The 21,796-nt window shown below is 40.2% G+C and overlaps 2 protein-coding genes across 2 annotated transcripts in view; both read right to left on the bottom strand.

The window, feature by feature from the left end:
• Positions 1-21,796, bottom strand: part of LOC308339995 (olfactory receptor-like protein OLF4) — a gene marked incomplete at both ends in the record, with an annotated part of 61,316 nt that overhangs the window by 20,468 nt on the left and 19,052 nt on the right. The gene's annotated exons all lie outside the window — the stretch shown is intronic.
• On the bottom strand, positions 1,845-2,777 carry LOC308340078 (olfactory receptor 7A5-like; the record flags this gene model as incomplete). Its single annotated transcript, XM_080799240.1, has 1 exon — positions 1,845-2,777. The coding sequence occupies one exon, from the start codon at positions 2,775-2,777 to the stop codon at positions 1,845-1,847; it is 933 nt and encodes a 310-aa protein (XP_080655366.1).

Genomic DNA, 21,796 nt, shown 5'->3' with positions numbered 1-21,796 from the left:
TGTCCTACCCAGAGCGATTTACACTTTCAACACCATCCCTATTAAAATACCTTTGGCATTTTTCAAAAAGCTGGAATGAATAATCCTAAAATTTTTGTAGAACCAGAAAACACCCTGAATTGCCAGGGGAATGATGAAAAAGAAAACACAAAGCTGGGGACATCATGTTGCCTGACTTCAAGCTATATTACAAAGCTGTGATCACCAAGACAGCATGGTATTGGCACAAAAACAGACACATAGATCAATGGAACAGAAGAGAGACTCCAAAAATGGACCTTCAACTCTATGGACAAGTAATCTTTGACAAATCAGGAAAAAATATCCAATGGAAAAAAGACAGTCTCTTCAATATGTGATGCTGGAAAACTGGACAGCTACATATAGGAGAATGAAGCTGGACCATTCCCTTACACCATACAGCAAGATAAACTCAAAATGAAAGAAAAACCTCCATGTGAGACAAGAATCCATCAAAATCCTAGAGGAGAACACAAGCAGTAACTTCTTTGACATTGTCTACAGCAACTTCTTTAAGACACATCTCCAAAGGCAAGGGAAACAAAAGCAGAAATGAACTTTTGGGACTTCATCAAGATAAAAAGTTTCTGCACAGCAAAGGAAACCATCAACAAAACAAAGAGGCAACCCACAGAATGGGAGAAGATATTTGCAAATGACTTTACAGATAAAGGGCTGATATCCAAGATCTAGAAAGAACTTCTCAAGCTCAACCCTCAAAAAACAAATAACCCAGTAAAAAATGGAGTAAACACTTTTTAAGGTGTGGGACACTATTGCCAGAGAAGCAATCAAGCTATCCCCAGCCATGAAATACCTCTTCAGAAAGTCCTGGGTAACCTCAACATGACACATGAGTGACCCTGCTTTCTCCTTCAGCTGCTGAATTCTACTCATATAAAATTTTCTAATAGACCCTGAACCCACAGTCCTCTAACCATTCTGGCCATGGACCCTGATGAGGGCTGATCTCTCAGGACTACTTTCTCTCTCTCTATGTCAATGCCTCTTTCCCCTTCTGAGTCTTTCCCAAATGACCTTTGCTATCCCATATGCCCTTCAGAACCTGTGAGTAATAAAACTGGTTCTATTAGAGTTCTCTGATGGGTGTTGCTGAGGTATGTCTTTTACTCAAAATAAGAACCCAAGGGTTGGTGCAGCCACAGCACAGGCTCTAGTCAGAGAAGTGTCTTTTGGAATCTCCACAAGCACAGGGATGCAGGGGAGTGCCTGGGATTTCCTGCCTGAGCATCCCTGTCCATAGCCTGAGACATAAAGGGAACAATGTCCATGTCCACATTTTCAGGAAGAGAAATGAAGGTAGTGATGTAACAAGATTGACAGACTCTAGGTGAAAACTGGGGTTTTGTATTCTCCTCTACAATAAAGTTGTGTGAAGGGATTAGTGGCTAAGTATATTTACTTCCATATGAAGAATACAGATCATGATTATCCTCTTGGGAAATCTAAGTAAAATGTACATGGAATGTCATAAGTCATTTGAAATGAAATTAGTTTGTAAAGAATCCAAACTGCCCACGAAAGATACAGAATTTTCCAGGCATTTTTGATCCAGGGTTGGGGGAAACATTAGAAATGTATTTAATTGAAAAGGAGGAAACTGTGTGTATCAGACTGAGTAGAAGCTTAATAAAGTGAGTTAATTTAATGCATGGAGAAGTTGAATTCAAACAAATGGAAATTCCAGGAAATAAATGGAGCAGATTCTACTTCCAAATCCAAATCAAGACTAGCAGTTCTTTGCTCTGAAGCTGTGAGCCCTGCAAACATGGACACTTCTTCATCCATGGGGGTATTGGCTCTTACATCACTGGAACCCCAATGATTCTTTTCAGAGCCAACTTTATGTCTTTGTTCCTCAGGCTGTAGATGAAGGGGTTCAGCATGGGTGTGACCACTGTATACATCACTGAGGCTACTGCACTTGAGTGGGAGCTCTGGGGAGCAGCAGAGCTAAGGTACACTCCTAAGCCGGTAGAATAAAATAAGGAGACAACTGAGATGTGAGATGCACAAGTGGAAAATGCTTTATATTTGCCCTGAGCTGATGATATTCCACATATCGTGGAAACTATCTTAGAGTAAGAGTAAACGATCCCAGCCAGGGGAGCACCAGCCAGCAGCACAGTATTAAAGTATATCACCAGATCATTAAGAAAGGTGTCAGAACAGGCACGGCCAACTACCTGGTTGAGTTCGCAGAAAAAATGGGGGATTTCCAAGACAGTACAAAAAGTCAGCCGCAAAACCATTAAGCTCTGCAACAAAGAATTGAGAACACTGATGACCCAGGACACCAGAACCAGGAGTCCACAGAGCTGGGGATTCATGATGACCATGTAGTGCAGGGGTTGACAGATGGCCATGAAGCGATCATAGGCCATCACAGTCAGGAGAAAGACATCCAACTGTGCATAGAGTAGGAAAAAATACATCTGGCTGAGGCAGCCTGCATAGGTAATGACATTGTCCTGAGTCTGGATGTTCCACAGCATCTTGGGGATGGTGGTGGAGGTGAAACAGATGTCTACAAAGGACAGGTTGGCCAGGAAGAAGTACATGGGGGTGTGGAGGTGGGAGTCAGAGGTGACAGCCAAGATGAGAAGTAGGTTTCCAAACACAGTGATCAGGTACATGGAGAGGAAAAGCCCAAATATGAGGGGCTGCAGTTCTGGTCCCTCTGAAAATCCCAGAAGAAGAAAGTCTGAAATTTGTGTACCATTGCCTGGTTTCATATGGTGGAGATGACTGTGAGGAAGGGAAAAAATGGTTAATTTTCAGGCAAAAGAGCTTCATTTATTACCCTTTATTTTTTAAGTTTTTAAAGTTTTATTCGAATTCCAATTAGCTAGCATACAGAGTAGTATGAGTTTCAGATGGACAGTATAATGATTCCATACTTCCATACAACATCCAGTGCTCATCCTGACAAGTGCCCCCCTTTATCCCCATCACCGATTTCAACCCCTCCCCCCACCTGCCACCTTCCGATAAGCAGCAGTTTGTTCTCTAGATTAAGAATGTGGTGACTAACATGACACAATAAAAAAGAAAGAAAGAAAAAAAAGATTTAAAAGAAAAAGAAAGAGTCTGGATCTTGGTTTGCCTCTCTTTCTCTTTTGTTTTCCCTATGATCATTTGTTTTGTTTCTTATTTTCTACATATGACTGAAATCATAGGGTAATCATCTTTCTCTGAGTGACTTATTTCACTTAGCATAATACACTCTAGTTCTATCCACCTCATTGCAAATGGCAATATTTCATTTTTTATACCTGAGTATTATTCCACTGTATACATGTATTATTTCTTTTTTATTCACTCTTCAGTCAATGAACACTTGGGTGGTTTCCACCATTTGGCTATCGTAAATAATCCTGTAAATGTTATCTCTTTGATTTTGTATTTTTGTACCTTTGTGTAAATACCCCAGCAGTGCAATTACAGGATCATAGGGTAGTTCTATTTTTAACTCTTTGAGGAACCTCCATACTGTTTTCCAGAGTGACTACCCTAGTTTTCATTCCTATGAACAGGGCAAGAAGGTTCCCCTTCTCCACCTCATACCAACAATGGTTGTTTCTTATGTTGTTGATTTTAGCCATTCTGACAGGTCAAGATGATACCCACATTGTAGGTTTGATTTGTAGCAAATGGGCATTATTTAAAAAGTGACGTGCTTAAATTTATATTTTGCAATCAAGAAAGAAATATGCATATTTGCATAGGTCCAATCCCACTTAAGGGAAGTTGCCTGGCATCCCTGAGTAAGAATTTCTGTCCATTCAGCTTTTTCCCTAAGAGATCCTGTATTACAGTTTTAATGGGAAATGCTCCCCTTCATTTGAGAAATTTATGTTGAGTATTGACATCTTCTAGACAAAGAGCATAGGGTACTGAGATAGAAAGCTCAATACAGCTTTCAGGTAAATATCTAGGAGTTCAATTGCTAGGCCATAGAGTAGCTCTATTTTTAACTTTTGGGGGACTTCTGTATTGTTTTCCAATGTGGCTGCATCGGTTTGCATTCCCAACAATACAAAAGGATTGCCCTTTCTCCATATCCCTGACAACACCTGTTGTTTCCTGTGTTGTTAATTTTAGCCATCCTGGTTGGTATGAGGTGGTATCTATCTGTACTTTTGATTTGTATTTTCCTGTTTATGTGTGATGTGAGCATCTTTCATGTGTATGTTAGCCATCTGTATGTCTTCTTTGGAGAAGTATCTATTCATGTCTTCTGCCCATTTCTTAACTGGATTATTTGTTATTTGAGCATTGAGTTTGATAAGTTCTTTATAGATTTTGAATACTAACCCTTTACAGATATGTCATTTGCAAATATCTTCTCCCTTTCTGTAGGTTGCACTACTAGGTATTTACCAAAGGAAACAAAAATACTAATTCAAAGGAGTACATTCAACCCGATGTTTATGGAAGTTTTATCAGTAATGGCCAAACTATGAAGAGAGCTCAAATGTCCACTGAATGATGAACGGTTAAAGAAGATGTGGTATGTATGTATGTATGTGTGTGTGTGTATAAATATGTATGTGTGTGTATGTTTGTGTGTGTATATATATATATAACTCAGCCATCAAAAGGAATGATAGCTTGCCATTTGCAATTACCGGGATGGAGCTAAGCAAAATAAGTCAGTCAGAGAAAGACAATTACCATATGATTTCACTCACGTGTGGAATTTAAGAAACCAAACAAATGAACATAGTGGGGGAAGAAAAGAAAGGCAAACCAGGAACAGACTCTTATCTGTAGAGAACAAACTGAAGGTCGCTGGAGGGAGGTGGGTGAGAGATGGTTGAAATAGATGATAAGGATGAAAGAGAGCACTTGTGATGATAAGAATCCAGTGTTGTAAGGATACGCTAAATCACTAAATTCTACACCTGAAACTAATATCGCACTGTATGTTAGCCAACTGAAATTTAAATAAAAACTTGGAGAAAAAAAATAAGAAAAGTCCACTTAATCCCATGGTGGAGAAAGAATATATGTAAAAATAAAAAATCATATACCATGTCAGATGGTGAGAGGGGTAAGGAAGAAAAAAATGTCAGTATAAAAAGGAGTGGATGGGGAGGCTGCTAAACCTTTTTTTTTTAAAGTCACTTCCTTGTATTTTATCTTTTTTTTTTTAATGCTCACTTAGCCAATATATACTAGGAAGGGAAGGAAAACTGAAGGGGGGTGTGAAATTTTAATAGGAGTTCAAGAAGTCCTACCAAGATAGTGACATTTTAACAGAGGTTTCCAGAAAGACTGAGCAGGAGACAGGAGGATATCTGGGGCAGGTGGGTGACCAGAGGGAAATGAGAGCAAAGACTCTGCAGAAGGCACTTACTTCAAATATGCAGATATCAATATGAAGTCAGTGTGATGAGCAAGTGGGAATGAGCAAGAGGGAGAGTGATGATGGATGCTGCAGAGAATGTTGAGAAAGGAGGTGGCTTTCTTTGCATCTTATTAGTTGTGTTCCAAGGTATTCTGTGAATAGAGATGGATACCTTCCTTATTTCCATCTGTTGGTGAACATTCTGGCATTTAAGGGTCACATATTGGGATATATGAACTCAGGTACCATTGCCCAGAGGACTTTTCATGCCCCATAACACACACGCACACAGTAAAACATATGCACACCACACACACACACACACACACACACACACACACACACACACTGTGTACTATGGCCTCCTGGCACTGTGTTACTATCATGCTTTTCTTGCCCACAGCCACAATAATTTTGAAAGACTTCATACAAGGCAAGCTGACAATAAGAGATTATCTTTACCCCAAAGACTGTATAAATAGTACTTAGATTCTAGTTAGTAAACCTCTACTGGACATGGAAACACAGAGCTCCATAATAATATGATAATCTTGTGTGCTGTTCCTAAAGAAACATAAAAAAGAGGATGCAAAAACACAGAGGAATGAAATGGACGCAGGGGGTAAAAGAGATTATGAGAGAGTGTGATGAACTCAAAGCTTCCCTGGTTCTGGCAGCATTCCAGCCCCAGTCCCCATGCCCTGATGCCCAGGATAATTAACAAATCTGGAAAATAACAGTGTATCTAAACAAGAAAGGAGTAGTATTTTTGTGATGTCAAGACATTTTACTGATTGACCATCCCTCTAGAAAAATGTGCAAAGGGAATAAACTTGCAATTTACAACAGAAAATATACAATGTATGGCAATAGAAGGGACTTTTAAAAGAATGTCAGATCTACCACATATAAGCTGTTTGAACTTATGAGAGACAACCAGTTCTTCTAAATGTGAATATCCTTACTCAAAGAGCATGTTAGCAATGTCCATCCTGCTATGGTAGCAGACAGTGGTCATCAGTATATATAAAAAGCTTACAATATAATTCTTTCCTGTGGGTTAATGAGAGATTATCACCAGGGAAGAGATTTGGTTGAGTTTTTCTTCTACCTCATAAATGTCTCCATAGTTTGCACACCTTTCAGTAATGAAGTATTACAAAGTAAAGCTAGTTAGCATACCCATCTTTGCATACTGAACACAGGTTTTTTTTTTTTAAGATTTTATTTATTTGACAGAGAGACAAAGAGAATACAGGCAGGCAGAGTGGCAGGCAGAGGCAGGAGATGTAGCCTCCCCGCGGAGCAAGGAGCCCAATGCGGGACTCGATCCCAGGACGCTGGGATCATGACCTGAGCCGAAGGCAGCCGCTCAACCGACTGAGCCACCCAGGCATCCCCTGAACACAGTTTTTAAAAAGATTTTATTTATTTATTTTAGAGAGAGAGACAGAGCTGGTAAGAGAGAGCATGAGCAGGGAGGAGAGGGAGAAGCAGCATCCCCACTGAGCAGGGAGCCCATGTGGGGCTCCATCCCAGGACACTGAGATCATGACCTGAGACAAAGGCAGATGTTTAACCAACTGAGACACCAAGGAACCCTTGAACACAATGTTTTATGTGAATACTCCATGTGAGAACGTTCTGAGAAATGTATGTCTCAAGCACTGCTGTTGCAAGTAAATAGCTATCTGCATGGATCTGGGGCTTTCTATAAATGCAGAACAAATTCAAGACCACCACATCTTAAAGAGCACACCACACATGCTCCAAGCCTAATATACCATTTTCCTGCTCCCTTTAGCTGCAAAACTCCTTGGATATGTTCTAATTTCCATGGAAACACATTAGGCTTCCCAGTCCCTTCCTCTTTTTTCATCCAGTTTGTCTTCCATTCCCACCATATATCATCAGTAATGATGTTTGTGTTGCAGAGTCCAGTGGACACTACTTTTTTTTTCCCAGTGTACACTTCTTTTTTGAACACATTTCATAAATAATTATAAATGAGTTGACCTAGTCTCAGGTGACCTCAGGCAAAAGTTCTCAGGTTCCAATCTCTCTGACCCTCTTTTGAAATATCTCCTGGGCTCTCAGACTCACCTGGTTGGGGTCTCTAAGAAGAATATCTCCATGTGGAGGTCTGAATTCCTCCCTGGATGGTTGGTGATAGAGACTGAAGCTCTGTTTCTAGACAGGACAGCAAGAAGCAGTGAAGCATGGGTCCCTCAGCCAGACTTAGGAACACAAAATTAACAACCATGTCCTGGCCAGTCCAGGGTTTCACTTGCTGAAATTCTGCAACAGAGGAGATATTACAGCTCTTCATATCTACTCATTAGGGACTGTTTCCATTGTTACTCCCACCTCAGAGTGCTCCCTTCCCCATGGGCCACTGATCTGGAAAGAAAGGAAAATTTTCCTGCTGAGACTATGTTCCTGGGAGACCAGATTAGAAGTCAGGTGACTGCAGTTTATATTCCTCATTCTCATGAACTTGCTTGCCTTCCAGAGTTCCAACCTTCTTGCTCTTTACCTCAACCTTGATATTGAATTTATTTAATTGAAGGTTTACATTGTCATTGGTAGCTTTGCGATGATGTTAAAAAAGAAACCACGTGATCCTATTCATGTGTTGTTTTAAAAGAAAAGTATCAGTACTCACTCTAGAATTTGAAATGAATTCTGTGTTTGATTTTCAAACTGAGGGCCCCTGAGCTGACAGCAAATACACCTCTCACAAAGACTTTTATGAGACAGAATAATGTCCTCAAGACATTTCCACATCTTAATCTACAGAATCTTTGGATATGTCTTGTGTCACAGCAAGGGAGAATCAAGGTTGCAAATGGTATTAACATTGGTAGTCAGCTGACACTAGAATTAATTTATTCTGATTATCCAGGTGGACTCAATAGATCACAAGGGTCCTCCAGTTACGGAAGAGGGAGGCAGCAGTCCTGGAGTCAGAGAGAGATTTTGAAATGCTATTTTGATGGCTTTGAAAATAAAGGGAGGGCACATGAGCCAGGGAGCTCAGGTGGCTCTACAGCTGGAATAGGCAAGAAAACCTCTTCTCCCCAGTCCTCTAGAATGAACTCTTCTCTGCAGACAGAGTTATTTTAGCCCAGGGAGACTTATTTCAGACTTCTGACCTCCAGAAGTATCAGAAAAAAAATTGATTTGTTTTAAGGCAACAACGTGGTCATTGTTGCAACCATAGTAAAATCTAATCTAGACATTTATCCAATAACACTTTATTCAAAGGAAATGGATTCAGCCTTGAATCTTATTCATTTATATTCCCTTGGATAAGGATATTCTTTTTTTTAAGATTTTATTTATTTATTTGTCAGACTGAGCACAGGCAGACAGAGAGGCAGGCAGAGGCAGAGGGAGAAGCAGGCTCCCCGCTGAGCAAGGAGCCTGATGTGGAACTTGATCCCAGGACCTTGGGATCACTACCCGAGCCGAAGGCAGCTGCTTAACCAAATGAGCCACCCAGGCGTCCCAGGATATTCTCTTTTGAAGTCCCACTTTATGTAGAAAAAGTTATCTGAAATCACTTTGGAGTTGTTCAGCCCCAATAGCTGGTACAGAAAATCTCCATGAGACATTCTGACTTGCAGGTAGGTAGATGTGAGTTTGAATTACCCCTTTCCATTCAGTGCCTGAGGTACAATGGTAATGTTTTTTCTGTTCTGTGGATCTTCTCCCCATCAGCACAAGAATGAGTATAAGTGATGTCAGAGAACACTTATGGGAAAGTAGATGTGATGGATTGACTGTCCAGGACACAGCTCCATCTAAAAAACACCATTTATTTATTCGTTCACTCATCCCCACGACACATTCTAAGGTAATTTTAAGGAACCTACACAATACTTAGGACAAAACAATACACTTTAAATGTATTGTTTTTTTTTTAATTACTTATTATTGAAATTACTTATTATTGAAAGACAGATCATGAGCAGGAGAGAGGGATAGAGAGAGATGAAGACTCCTCACTGAGCAGTGAACCCAACAAGAAACTTGATCCCAGGACCCTGGGATCATGACCCAAGCTGAAGGCAGGCAGACTGACTGGGCCACCTGGGTGCCCCTAAATGTACTGTTATACACAAACAATGGATCATGGAACACTACATCAAAAACTAGCGATGTACTGTATGGTGACTAACATAGCATAATAAAATAAAATAAATAAATGTACATGACCAGAGAAAGATTGTGGCCAAAGGAAAGCAGACACAAGACCAGGTGAATAACTACATGAGTAAACCAAATATCTATGATGAAATGTTACATTGTTGCCAAAATTGGGCCTCTGGTATGACTCTGAGAGTTTCAATGAAGACAAAGGACTCTGTGCTGTTAGGAAATTTGGCTATGTAGATGGAAAAACTAAGACCAAATAGTGTCCATACTCAATTAGAGGTTAATTTGTCCCCATAATCAAAGAAGGTACATGGTGTCTCTATGCTAACATGAGGGACAAGGGTTCATTCCATCTCTGCTTCCACATCCACAGTGTGTGGTTTTCCAAGATATGCCAGCTGTGGGAGTCCCAGTGTCATGTGTGAATTCTAGGCAAGGAGGAGCTTGAAAAGGGAAAGTCTTCTAAAGAACATTCCAGTATCCCCACTCAATAGCTTCTTATACTCTCTACCAACTATACATGATTGAAAGAGAAGGTGGGAAATATAGTATCTTAGCTGGTGTATGACCACCTCCAAACATGATCAGGTTCCAATAACAGGGAAGAGGAGAATGGATATGTTATGTAAGCAACCTCCTGCTCAATGATCAATTACAAGAGTCACGGTATCCATAACATGAAAAGAAACAATCGCTTGTTAGAAGCATGACCTTTCCTGACATGAAGGCAAAAAGACAGTGATCTCCCAATTCTCATGAAAGTCACATTGTGTGACTGCAATGTGTGCAACAAATTCCCTTCAAGGAATCAAAAATCTATTTTAAGTTACATGTAATGTTTCTTAATGTAGACTAACAGCATCACATAATGGGTAATGGCCACACTGTGGGAGGGATGAGTCAGGATACTATTATCATGTCTCAGTTATTAAAGTGTGCTGATAAAAAATTGGCAACAAACCTTGACCAGTTAAAAGTACCTATCCCATCTGAGCTACAAGAATATTCAGATTCCTAAGTAGTAACAACTAATGGCACCATCTTGGTTAGCTGTATGAATTTTAATTTTGGTGGCTCCAAAGAACAAGTCACCATCTGACCCTACTTTGATATTCAAATTAATATTTCCTGGAGCTGTTGTAATTTTTATATACTGATCTTACATGAATTTGACAAGACAGATCTTGGAGCCCTGCAGTTTGTAACCTGAAAACATTATCAGATTCTGGATGGGTGTCATTTTTCTTTGTCTCTCAACCTTGAAACAATTTCCCTTTTTGGGTCCTCCCTTACTGGATCAACGTGAGAGACATGGGAATGCTCTTGGGACTGTCTTAGGTGAGGTTGGGTGCATTCAAGGGGCATCAACATAACTCTGAACCAAGGTACCAGGATTTCAATGGGCATCGAACTGTGTATTTCATTCACTCTGAGTGTGGAGAAACCCCATCTCAGGGACTCTGGGATTGTTTCTTTGGGCATTCTTCAGAGGAGAGGCCGAAGCTGAGGAAGGTTGCCCCCTCTACAAAAGAACTCCTCTGTTTGTGGATTGACACATGTAGTAAGGGAATTTAATGAGGAACCAAAGGTTCACTTCCTTGTTTGAAACCATCAACTATATTTTAGATTCCTGATAATGTTGATACCGACAGTTGTCCCCAGTATTTTCAACGCTTTTGTGAGTTGGACTTCCCTACTCCATCAATATTTTCTGAAATTAAATATGTAACAGTTTTGTGGGCAGTTTTTCTTTTTTAAAATTTTTAAAGGTTTATTGATTTATTTAACTGAGAGAGTGTGGGCAGAGGCAGACAGAAAGGAAGAGATAGTCTTAAGATCCTCACTGATAGCCCAACCTGACACTGGGTTCTATCTCATGACCCTTAAACCACCACCTGAGCCAAAACCAACACTCAGACAATTAACTGACTTGAGCTTACCAGGTACCCAGACAGGTCTTTTTGAAATGTGGGTGTATGAATATGTATGCATACCAATCCTTTTTTTTAACTATTTTTTTTATTTGACAGAGAGAGACATCATGATAAAGGGAACACAAGCAGGGGGAGTGGGAGAGGGAGAAGCCGGCTTCCTATGGAGCAGGGAGCCCGATGAAAGAAGACATAATGTGAGCTTTCCAATGACATAGAAAAGAGTTTCACAAAATGACTATGCAAAATAATATAATCTGGCCACATAATCAATGCAAATCACTGTGAAAATTAAAGATATTTGCACTGAAAAACTGAATGTAAGATTCATACACAGTGTTTGGAATAGTTTGACTGTTGGTTGAAAATTATTGACTCCATACAGATGGCATAAAAAAGAACTCATTATTGTCCTCCTTTACTTACCCACATATAATGTTCTCCTTTACTTGCCCACATATGAAGTAAGGAGGTTTGAGGGAAGGAGTACGGGAAAATAAATATGAGGAGATAAAAGTTGAAGGACTGAAAGCCACAGATGTTCTAGAACAATGCTACTCAGTCATGAAAAACCAGGGGAATCCCCCATGATCTTGTCACAATGTGGATTCTGATTCAGCAGGTCTGAATGTGACCTGAGTCTCAGCAAAGAAGCTCTGGACAATGCTGCTCCTGCTGGTCCATGGACTGCACTCTTAGTACCTGGACTATAAAGGGCATGACTGCTTTGGAACTAGGACTACATTTCCATATGGCAGTGGTAGCAAGTGAAGAAGGATGGAAGCATTTCAAATACACCAACTATGGCAAAACAGGGTAGTTTTTTTTTTCTTAAGATTTTTTATTTATTTGACAGACAGAGATCACAAGTAGGCAGAGAGGCAAGCAGAGAGAGAGGAGAAAGCAGGCTCCCTGCCAAGCAGACAGCCTGATGCAGGGCTCAATCCCAGGACCCTGAGATCATGATCTGAGCTGAAGGCAGAGGCTTAACCCACTGAGCCACCCAGGCACCCCAAAACAGGATAGTTTTATTTATTGATTCACTGGAAGTGAAAGGTAATCACATTTCTGTGCTGTCAATGTGATGATCATTGAATACTGATTTTTTTTTCTTTCCGTCTAGTTATTTCATCCACATGGAATCAGGAAATCAAACATGTGCTTCAGAATTTCTCCTCCTAGAATTTTCATCAAAGTTGGAGGCTCAATTCATGCTCTTTGGGCTGTTCCTGTCCATATACTTAGTCACCTTCACTGGGAATCTGCTCATCATCCGGGCCATCTGCTCAGACACGCACCTCCACAGGTCCCTCTACTTCTTCCTCTCCAACCTGTCCTTTACTGACATTTGTTTCACCTCCACCACCATCCCCAAAATTCTGCTGAACATTCAGACTCATGTAGTAAGGGAATGAGTCTTACTCATGACAAAGCCATGACATATGAAGGATGCTTCAGCCAGATATATATATATATATTTTCATTGTGTTTGGAATCCTGGACAATTTGGTCCTGACAATAATGGTCTAGATATATTTTTTTTGTGATCTTCCTCAAGTCCTGAAGCTCACCTGTTCTGACACCTTCATGAAATGGTGTATTCTGCAACTGGCCTTCTGGCCATGATTCCTTTCCATGCAATACTGTTGTCTTACTATCAAACTGTTTCCCCCATACTCAGCATTTCCTCAACTGTGGGGAAGTACAAAGCCTTTTCCATATGTGGGTCTCACCTCTCAGTGGTCTAATTGTTCTATGGCACTGGCTTGGGGTTGACCTAAGTTCTGCAGCAATTTCATTCACTAGGATGAGTCTGGTGGCCTCAGTGATGTACACCATTGTCACCCCCATGATGAACCCTTTCATCGCAGCTCCTCAGCAGGGTGGTGCCTCACAGTGTTGGGACCATTACAGGACTGTCATGAGTAGCTTATCACACGATATGGAGGCTCAGAGATACTGGCTTTCTTCAAACAGTGTTTTCATTTTCTTCTTCACTGTACACATTTTAAAGAAGTTCTTTCCTTTGGGGTTTCCTTGTCTTCTCCATTTTTCCTCAGGTTATAACCTAGGTTTCCCCTTTCACTTTATAACCAGCCATTTTCACTTGGTATGAATACAACGTGGTATTTTCTCTGAAATCTTTGGTACTTGTTTTGATTTCTTAAAAAAACGTAAGTGAAATCAGATGTATTGATCCTCATAGTGATAGGAGGTGTAACAATTTTGGAAATGTCCTGAAAATTCATTTACAGAAATGTTTTCTTGCACCACGTAAACAAAATCAAATCAAAGATTTGCACCCAACCCCCTTTTTTTTTTTCCTGATCTGATTCACTTTACATCCAGTCACATCAACTTTACTAAATTTTTCTACTAGTCCACAATATATAATCCTTGAGTTTCAAAACTGTCTCTTAACTATCTTTAAAACTGCAGGGCCTAGTATAGTTCTCAAAATGAATTTATGCTTGGTGAGTATTTTTGAGTGAAAAATAGATGGGTGGATGGTTGAATACAGTCAGGACCTGGAAAAAAATTCACTGATTAAGTGCAAATTTTTGCACTAGAAAAGATATTTGGTGCATTTTTTTATGATAATAACATTTTTAATAAGAGCATCTTACACTTTCTGTGGGATTTTCATATACATTTTCTTTTTTTTAAGGTTTTTATTTTAATTTTATTTTTTTATTTCTCTTCAGCATAACAGAATTCATTGTTATTGCACCACACCCAGTGCTCCATGCAATATGTGCCCTCCTTAATACCCTCCAACTGGGTCCCCCAACCTCCCACGCCCCACCCCGTCAAAACCCTCAGATTGTTTTTCAGAGTCCATGGACTCTCATAGTTCATTTCCCCTTCCAATTTCCCTAAACAACCTTCTCCTCTCCATCTACCCTTGTCCTCCACATTATTTGTTATGCTCCACAAATAAGTGAAACCATATGATACTTGACTCTCTCTGCTTCACTTATTTCACTCAATATAATCTCTTCCAGTCCCGTCCATGTTGCTACAAAAGTTGGGTATTCATCCTTTGTGATGGAGGCATAATACTCCATAGTGTATATGGACCACATCTTCCTTATCCATTCATCCGTTGAAGGGCATCTTGGTTCTTTCCATGGTTTGGCGACCGTGGCCATTGCTGCTATAAACATTGGGGTACAGATGGCCGTTCTTTTCACTCCATCTGTATCTTTGGGGTAAAGACCCAGTAGTGCAATGGCAGGGTCATAGGGAAGCTCTATTTTTAATTTGTTGAGGAATCACCACACTGCTCTCCAAAGTGGCTGCACCAGTTTGCATTCCCACCAACAGTGTAAGAGGGTTCCCCTTTCTCCACATCCTCTGCAACACATGCTGTTTCCTGTCTTCCTAATTTTGGCCATTCTAACTGGTGTAAGGTGGTATCTCAATGTGGTTTTAATTTGAATCTCCCTGATGGCTAGTGATGATGAACATTTTTTCATGTGTCTGATAGCCATTGGTATGCCTTCATTGGAAAAGTGTTTGTTCGTGTCTTCTGCCCATTTTTTTTAATTAAATTTTTTATATATTTTCAGCGTAACAGTATTCATTGTTTTTTCACCACACCCAGTGCTCCATGCAATCCGTGCCCTCCCCAATACCCACCACCTTGTTCCCCCACCATCCCAACCCCGCCCCTTCAAAACCTTCAGGTTGTTTTTCAGAGTCCATAGTCTCTCATGGTTCACCTCCCCTTCCAATTTCCCTCAACTACCTTCTCCTCTCCATCTACCCTTGTCCTCTATATGACTTGTTATGCTCTACCAATAAGTGAAACAATATAATACTTGACTTTCTCTGTTTGACTTATTTCACTCAGCATAATCTCTTCCAGTCCTGTCCATGTTGCTACAAAAGTTGGATATTCGTCCTTTCTGATGAAGGCATAACACTCCATAGTGTATATGGACCACATCTTCCTTATCCATTCATCCGTTGAAGGACATCTTGGTTCTTTCCACAGATTGGCGACTGTGGCCATTGCTGCTATAAACATTCGGGTACAGATGGCCCTTCTTTTCACTACATCTGTATCTTTGGGGTAAATACCCAGCAGTGCAATTGCAGGATCATAGGGAAGCTCTATTTTTAATTTCCTGAGGAATCTCCACACTGTTCTCCAAAGTGGCTGCACCAGTTTGCATTCCCACCAACAGTGGAAGAGGGTTCCCCTTTCTCCACATCCTCTCCAACACACGTTGTTTCCTGTCTTGCTAATTTTGGCCATTCTAACTGGTGTAAGGAGGTATCTCAATGTGGTTTTGATTTGAATCTCCCTGAGGGCTAGTGATGATGAACATTTTTTCATGTGTCTGGTAGCCATTTGTATGTCTTCATTGGAGAAGGGTCTGTTCATATCTTCTCCCCATTTTTAAATATGATTATCTGTTTTGTGTGTGTTGAGTTTGAGGAGTTCTTTATAGATCCTGGATATCAACCTTTTATCTGTACTGTCATTTGCAAATATCTTCTCCCATTCCGTGGGTTGCCTCTTAGTTTTGATGACAGAGATACAGTAGAACGTATCAATGAAACTAGAAGCTGTTTTTTTGAAAGAATCAATAAGATCGATAAATCATTGGCCACACTAATCCAAAAGAAAAGAGAGAAAGCCCAAATTAATAAAATTATGAATGAAAAGGGAGAGATCACAACTAACACCAAGGAAGTAGAAACAATCATCAGAGGTTATTATCAACAGTTATATGCCAATAAGCTAAGCAACCTAGATGAAATGGATGCATTCCTCGAAAACTATAAACTCCCAAAATTGAACCAGGAAGAAATGGACAACCTGAATAGACCGATATCTAGTAACGAGATTGAAGCAGTGATCAAAAACCTCCCAAAAAACAAGAGCCCAGGACCTGACGGATTCCCTGGGGAATTCTATCAAACTTTCAAAGAAGAAATAATACCTATTTTCCTGAAGCTGTTTCAAAAAATTGAAGCAGAAGGAAAACTTCCAGACTCTTTTTATGAAGCCAGCATTACCCTGATCCCCAAACCAGGCAAAGACCCTACCAAAAAGGAGAATTTCAGACCGATATCCCTGATGAATATGGATGCTAAGATTCTCAACAAGATCCTAGCAAACAGGATCCAACAGCACATTAAAAAGATTATCCACCCTGACCAGGTGGGATACATCCCTGGGTTACAAGGATGGTTCAACATTCGCAAATCAATCAAGGTGATAGAACAAATCAATAAGAGAAGAGAGAAGAACCACATGGTCCTCTTAATTGATGCAGAAAATGCATTTGACAAAATCCAGCATTCATTCCTGAGTAAAATGCTTCAAAGTATACGGATAGAGGGAACATTCCTGAACTTCATCAAATCTATCTATGAAAAACCCACAGCAAATATCATCCTCAATGGGAAAAAGCTTGCAGCCTTCCCGTTGATATCAGGAACACGACAAGGATGCCCACTCTCACCACTCTTGTTCAACATAGTGTTGGAAGTCCTAGCAGCAGCCATCAGACAACAAAGAGAAATAAAAGGTATTCAAATTGGCAAGGAAGAAGTCAAACTCTCTCTCTTCGCAGATGACATGATTCTTTATATGGAAAACCTGAAAGACTCCACTCCCAAACTAGTAGAATTTGTACAGCAATTCAGTAAAGTGCCAGGATAAAAAGTCAATGTCCAGAAATCAGTGGCTTTCTTATACACTAACAGTGAAAATACAGAAAGGGAAATTAGAGAATCAATTCCATTTACTATAGCACCAAGAACCATAAGATACCTGGGAATAAACCTAACCAAAGAGGTTATGGATCTGTACTCGAGGAACTACAGAACACTCATGAAAGAAATTGAAGAAGACACAAAAAGATGGAAGACCATTCCATGCTCTTGGATCGGAAGAATAAGCATTGTTAAAATGTCTATACTGCCTAGAGCAATCTATACTTTTAATGCCATTCCGATCAAAATTCCACCAGTATAATAATACTGGTGCAAATAATCCTCAAATTTGTATGGAATCAGAAGAGACCCTGAATTGCTAAGGAAATGTTGAAAAACAAAAACAAAACTGGCGGCATCATGTTACCTGATTTCAAGCTTTACTACAAAGCTGTGATCACCAAGACAGCATGGTGGTGGCATAAAAACAGACACATCGACCAGTGGAACAGAGTAGAGAGCCCAGATATGGACCCTCAATTCTATGGTCAAATAATCTTCAACAAAATGGGAAAAAATATCCAGTGGAAAAAGGACAGTCTCTTCAATAAATGGTGCTGTGAAAACTGTACAGCTATATGTAGAAGAATGAAACTCGACCATTCTCTTACACCGTACTCAAAGATAAACTCAAAATGGTTAAAACACCTCAACGTGAGACAGGAATCCATCAGAATCCTCCAGGAGAACATAGGCAGTAACCTCTTTGATATCAGCCACAGCAACTTCTTTCAAGATATGTCTCCAAAGGCAAAGGAAACAAAAGCAAAAATGAACTTTTGGGACTTCATCAAGATCAAAAGCTTCTGCACAGCAAAAGAAACAGTCAACAAAACAAAGAGGCAACCCACGGAATGGGAGAAGATATTTGCAAATGACAGTACAGATAAAAGGTTGATATCCAGGATCTATAAAGAATTTCTCAAACTCAACATACACAAAACAGACAATCATATTGAAAAATGGGCAGAAGATATGAACAGACACTTCTCCAATGAAGACATACAAATGGCTAACTGACATATGAAAAAATGTTCATCATCACTAGCCATCAGGGAGATTCAAATCAAAACCACATCGAGATACCACCTTACACCAGTTAGAATGGCCAAAATTAGCAAGACAGGAAACAACGTGTGTTGGAGAAGATGTGGAGAAAGGGGAACCCTCTTCCACTGTTGGTGGGAATGCAAACTGGTGCAGCCACTTTGGAGAACAGTGTGGAGATTCCTCAAGAAATTAAAAATAGAGCTTCCTTATGACCCTGCAATTGCACTACTGGATATTTACCCCAAAGATACAGATGTAGTGAAAAGAAGGGCCATCTGTACCCCAATGTTTATAGCAGCAATGGCCACGGTCTCCAAACTGTGGAAAGAACCAAGACGCCCTTCAACGGATGAATGGATAAGGAAGATGTGGTCCATATACACTATGGAATATTATGCCTCCATCAGAAAGGACGAATACCCAACTTTTGTAGCAACATGGATGGGACTGGAAGAGATTATGCTGAGTGAAATAAGTCAAGCAGAGAGAGTCAAGTATCATATGGTTTCACTTATTGGTGGAGCATAACAAACAATATGGAGGACAAGGCTAGATGGAGAGGAGAAGGGATTTGAGAGAAATTGGAAGGGGAGGTGAACCATGAGAGACTATGGACTCTGAAAAACAACCTGAGGGTTTTGAAGGGGCGGGGGGTGGGAGGTTGGGGGAACCAGTTGGTGGGTACTAGGGAGGGCCCGGATTGCATGGAGCACTGGGTTTGGTGATAGAACAATGAATACTGTTACACTGAAAAGAAATAAAACATAAAAAAATAAAAAAAATTTTTAAAAAGTATATGCTACCCATAGCAATCTACATATTCAATGCCATCTCTATTAAAAAGAAAGAAAGGAAGAACTCACATTTGTATTTTAGAAATAGAGAATTCACTTTTCATTTTCCATTTCAACAATAGAACAGAAGCTCCAGATTGACTTTAATATTTTTATTACATGTAATATGGTATTTCAACACACAATGCCTTAACCCAACAGAAGAGTAATTAATTGATTGAGAGACTAAAATTCACCTTCCCCAAAACGATTTTTTTCTAAGGATTTTATCTATTTATTTGACAGAGAGAGAGATCACAAGTAGGCAGAGAAGCAGGCAGAGAGAGAAGGGGGGGAAGCAGGCTCCCCACTGAGCAGAGAGCCTGATGCGGGGCGATCCCAGAACTCTGGGATCATGACCTGAGCTGAAGGCAGAGGATTTAACCCACTGAGCCACCCAGGTTTCCCCAAAACAATTTTATTGGATAAATTTCTATATTACACTCCTATCTGCTGTAACAAATAACCACAATAGAGGCTTCAAAGAAGCAAATTTATGATCTTACAATCTTGGAGGTAAGAAGCCTGAGCTAAGACTCAGTGGGCTAAAATCAACATGACTTCAGAGCCTGGTTCCTGAAAATGCTCTAGGAAAAGACTCTTTTCTTTCCTACTCCAGTTTCTAGTGAAGACAGGCATTCTTTGGCTCATTGCCCTTTCTCTATCTTCAAATGCAGCAATGAGGCATCTTCACATTTCTCTCTGATCCAATTATTCTGCCTTTCTGTCCCACATTCAGAGGACAATGGTGATTATGGTAGTTCCACTTGCATAATCTTGGCCAAACTTAGTTTAAGTACAGCTGATTAGCAGCCTTATTTCATTTGTTACCTTAAGCTTTCACATACTAAACAAAATAACATATTCAAAGTTTCCATTAATCAGAATGTGGACCAGTGAAAGAGGATCTTATTCTGCTACACCAAAGTCTTTTCAAAAAGTATTTTATTTGGTTCCATTCAAGGGTCCATATATAAGTGAAATAAACACAGATTTCATCACAGTCCCTAAAATGACTGGATACACTTGTTGTTCAAAATTCTATGCAAACACATTTTTTTTCTGTGAAGAACTGCTACAACCATCTGCGTGCCTTCCACTATCACAGGACAACAGCCTTGCTACTCAAAGAGTGGTCCACAGACCACGGCCTGCAGCAGCAACATTACTCAGGAGCTTTTAGAAATGTTGAATTCCTGGGCTCAACAGCACCCACTAAAGCAGAATCTGCATTTAAGCTAGAATCCTAGATGATTCCTAGCAATTTGAAGTTGGAAAAGTGCTGATCTAGAGTACATTTTCTCACATTCTCAATTTGACCTTTGAGGCAATCTCATTTTTTGTGTTGGGAGCTGTCCTGTTCCTTGGAGGTATTTACGAGAATCCTTCAGACATTGCTAGCAATGCCAGGGGAAAAGAAATACCTCTGGTTGGGACCACTGTGACAGAGTTTGAAACCTGGGAGTATCCTGACAGAATGCAATCAACACCCATCCCTTTTTGCAATAAGTTTGAGATGAATACTAAATTCTTCAAGCCCCATTTCTCCACAGGGAATGAAGTTCACACTAGTGCTTCTTCGCAGAAGGGACTTGTATCAATATTAAATTAGACAACTCCTTTAAGGTGCTAAACTCATATTATGTGGGGCACCTGGGTGGTTCAGTGGGTTGAGCTGCTGCCTTTGGCTCAGGTCATGATCTCGGGGTCCTGGGATCGAGTCCCGTATCGGGCTCTCTGCTCAGCAGGGAGTCTGCTTCCCCCCCCCCCCTCTCTCTGCCTGCCTCTCTGTCTACTTGTGATCTCTCTCTGTCAAATAAATAAATAAAATCTTTAAAAAAAACATATTATGTGTACAAAAAAGATTTAAATATATCTCTTATAAGTAACAAATTTTTTATAGTGACATTTTAAGCCATAGCTCTGAACTTGAGATAGAATTGTGAGATTAGTGGCCAGAGTTTTATATTAAAGGATTAAACTTTTCATCTTTGTTTAAAAAGGCAAAAGTAACATTCTAGAGATATCAGGGATTGTGTCTCCACAACTCAATGCTTTTAATGGCCCAATGGACCTAGTCAGGGTTGATTCCTCAATTGTAAACAGGAGAAAATATTCATTCAGGAGTGGGATAATGTGCTGGGAGTTTAGATCCCTGAAAGGCAGAAGATATAGAAAAAGAGTAAGAAAAACTGACTTCATCTGGCTTATTACCTTGTTTCCTAGGAACAGAAATTCAACAGGAAAAATTTCATTTCTGTCCAGACTAGTGTCCCACAGGGAAATCATGTGCCTAAAGGTAGGAGGAACAAGAAGGAACTGTACCTAATGAACAGACCAAAGCAGCTGTAAATACCTCCTTGGCTGCAGTCCCACAGCATGGACAACCTCGGACTGGAAAAGACCTGGTCTTTTCTTGTGCAGTCCTAAGTCTGGATGGGGCACAGGAATCTGACTCATTCCTGCTCTCTCGTCTGGGGACAGAGCTTCATACTCCATCATCTACTAACCAGACAGGTATTTTGATTTCCACATGGAGACCTTCCTCACAGAGACTCAATCTAGATGAGTTTTGCTGCCCAGTAGGGACTGAATTTGGTCTGAGAATGAAAGTCAACAGCATATAGCTGAGGCCATCTGAGGGCCAATCCAGCCTAGCCCAGAGCTGAGAGTTTGCTATGGCTGTCTGCTGG

Source organism: Martes martes (genome assembly GCF_963455335.1).
Source record: "Martes martes genome assembly, chromosome: 1".
Lineage (NCBI taxonomy): Eukaryota > Metazoa > Chordata > Mammalia > Carnivora > Mustelidae > Martes > Martes martes.
The sequence above is the reverse complement of the archived record's forward strand: the minus strand, read 5'-3'. Positions and strand labels throughout refer to the sequence as shown.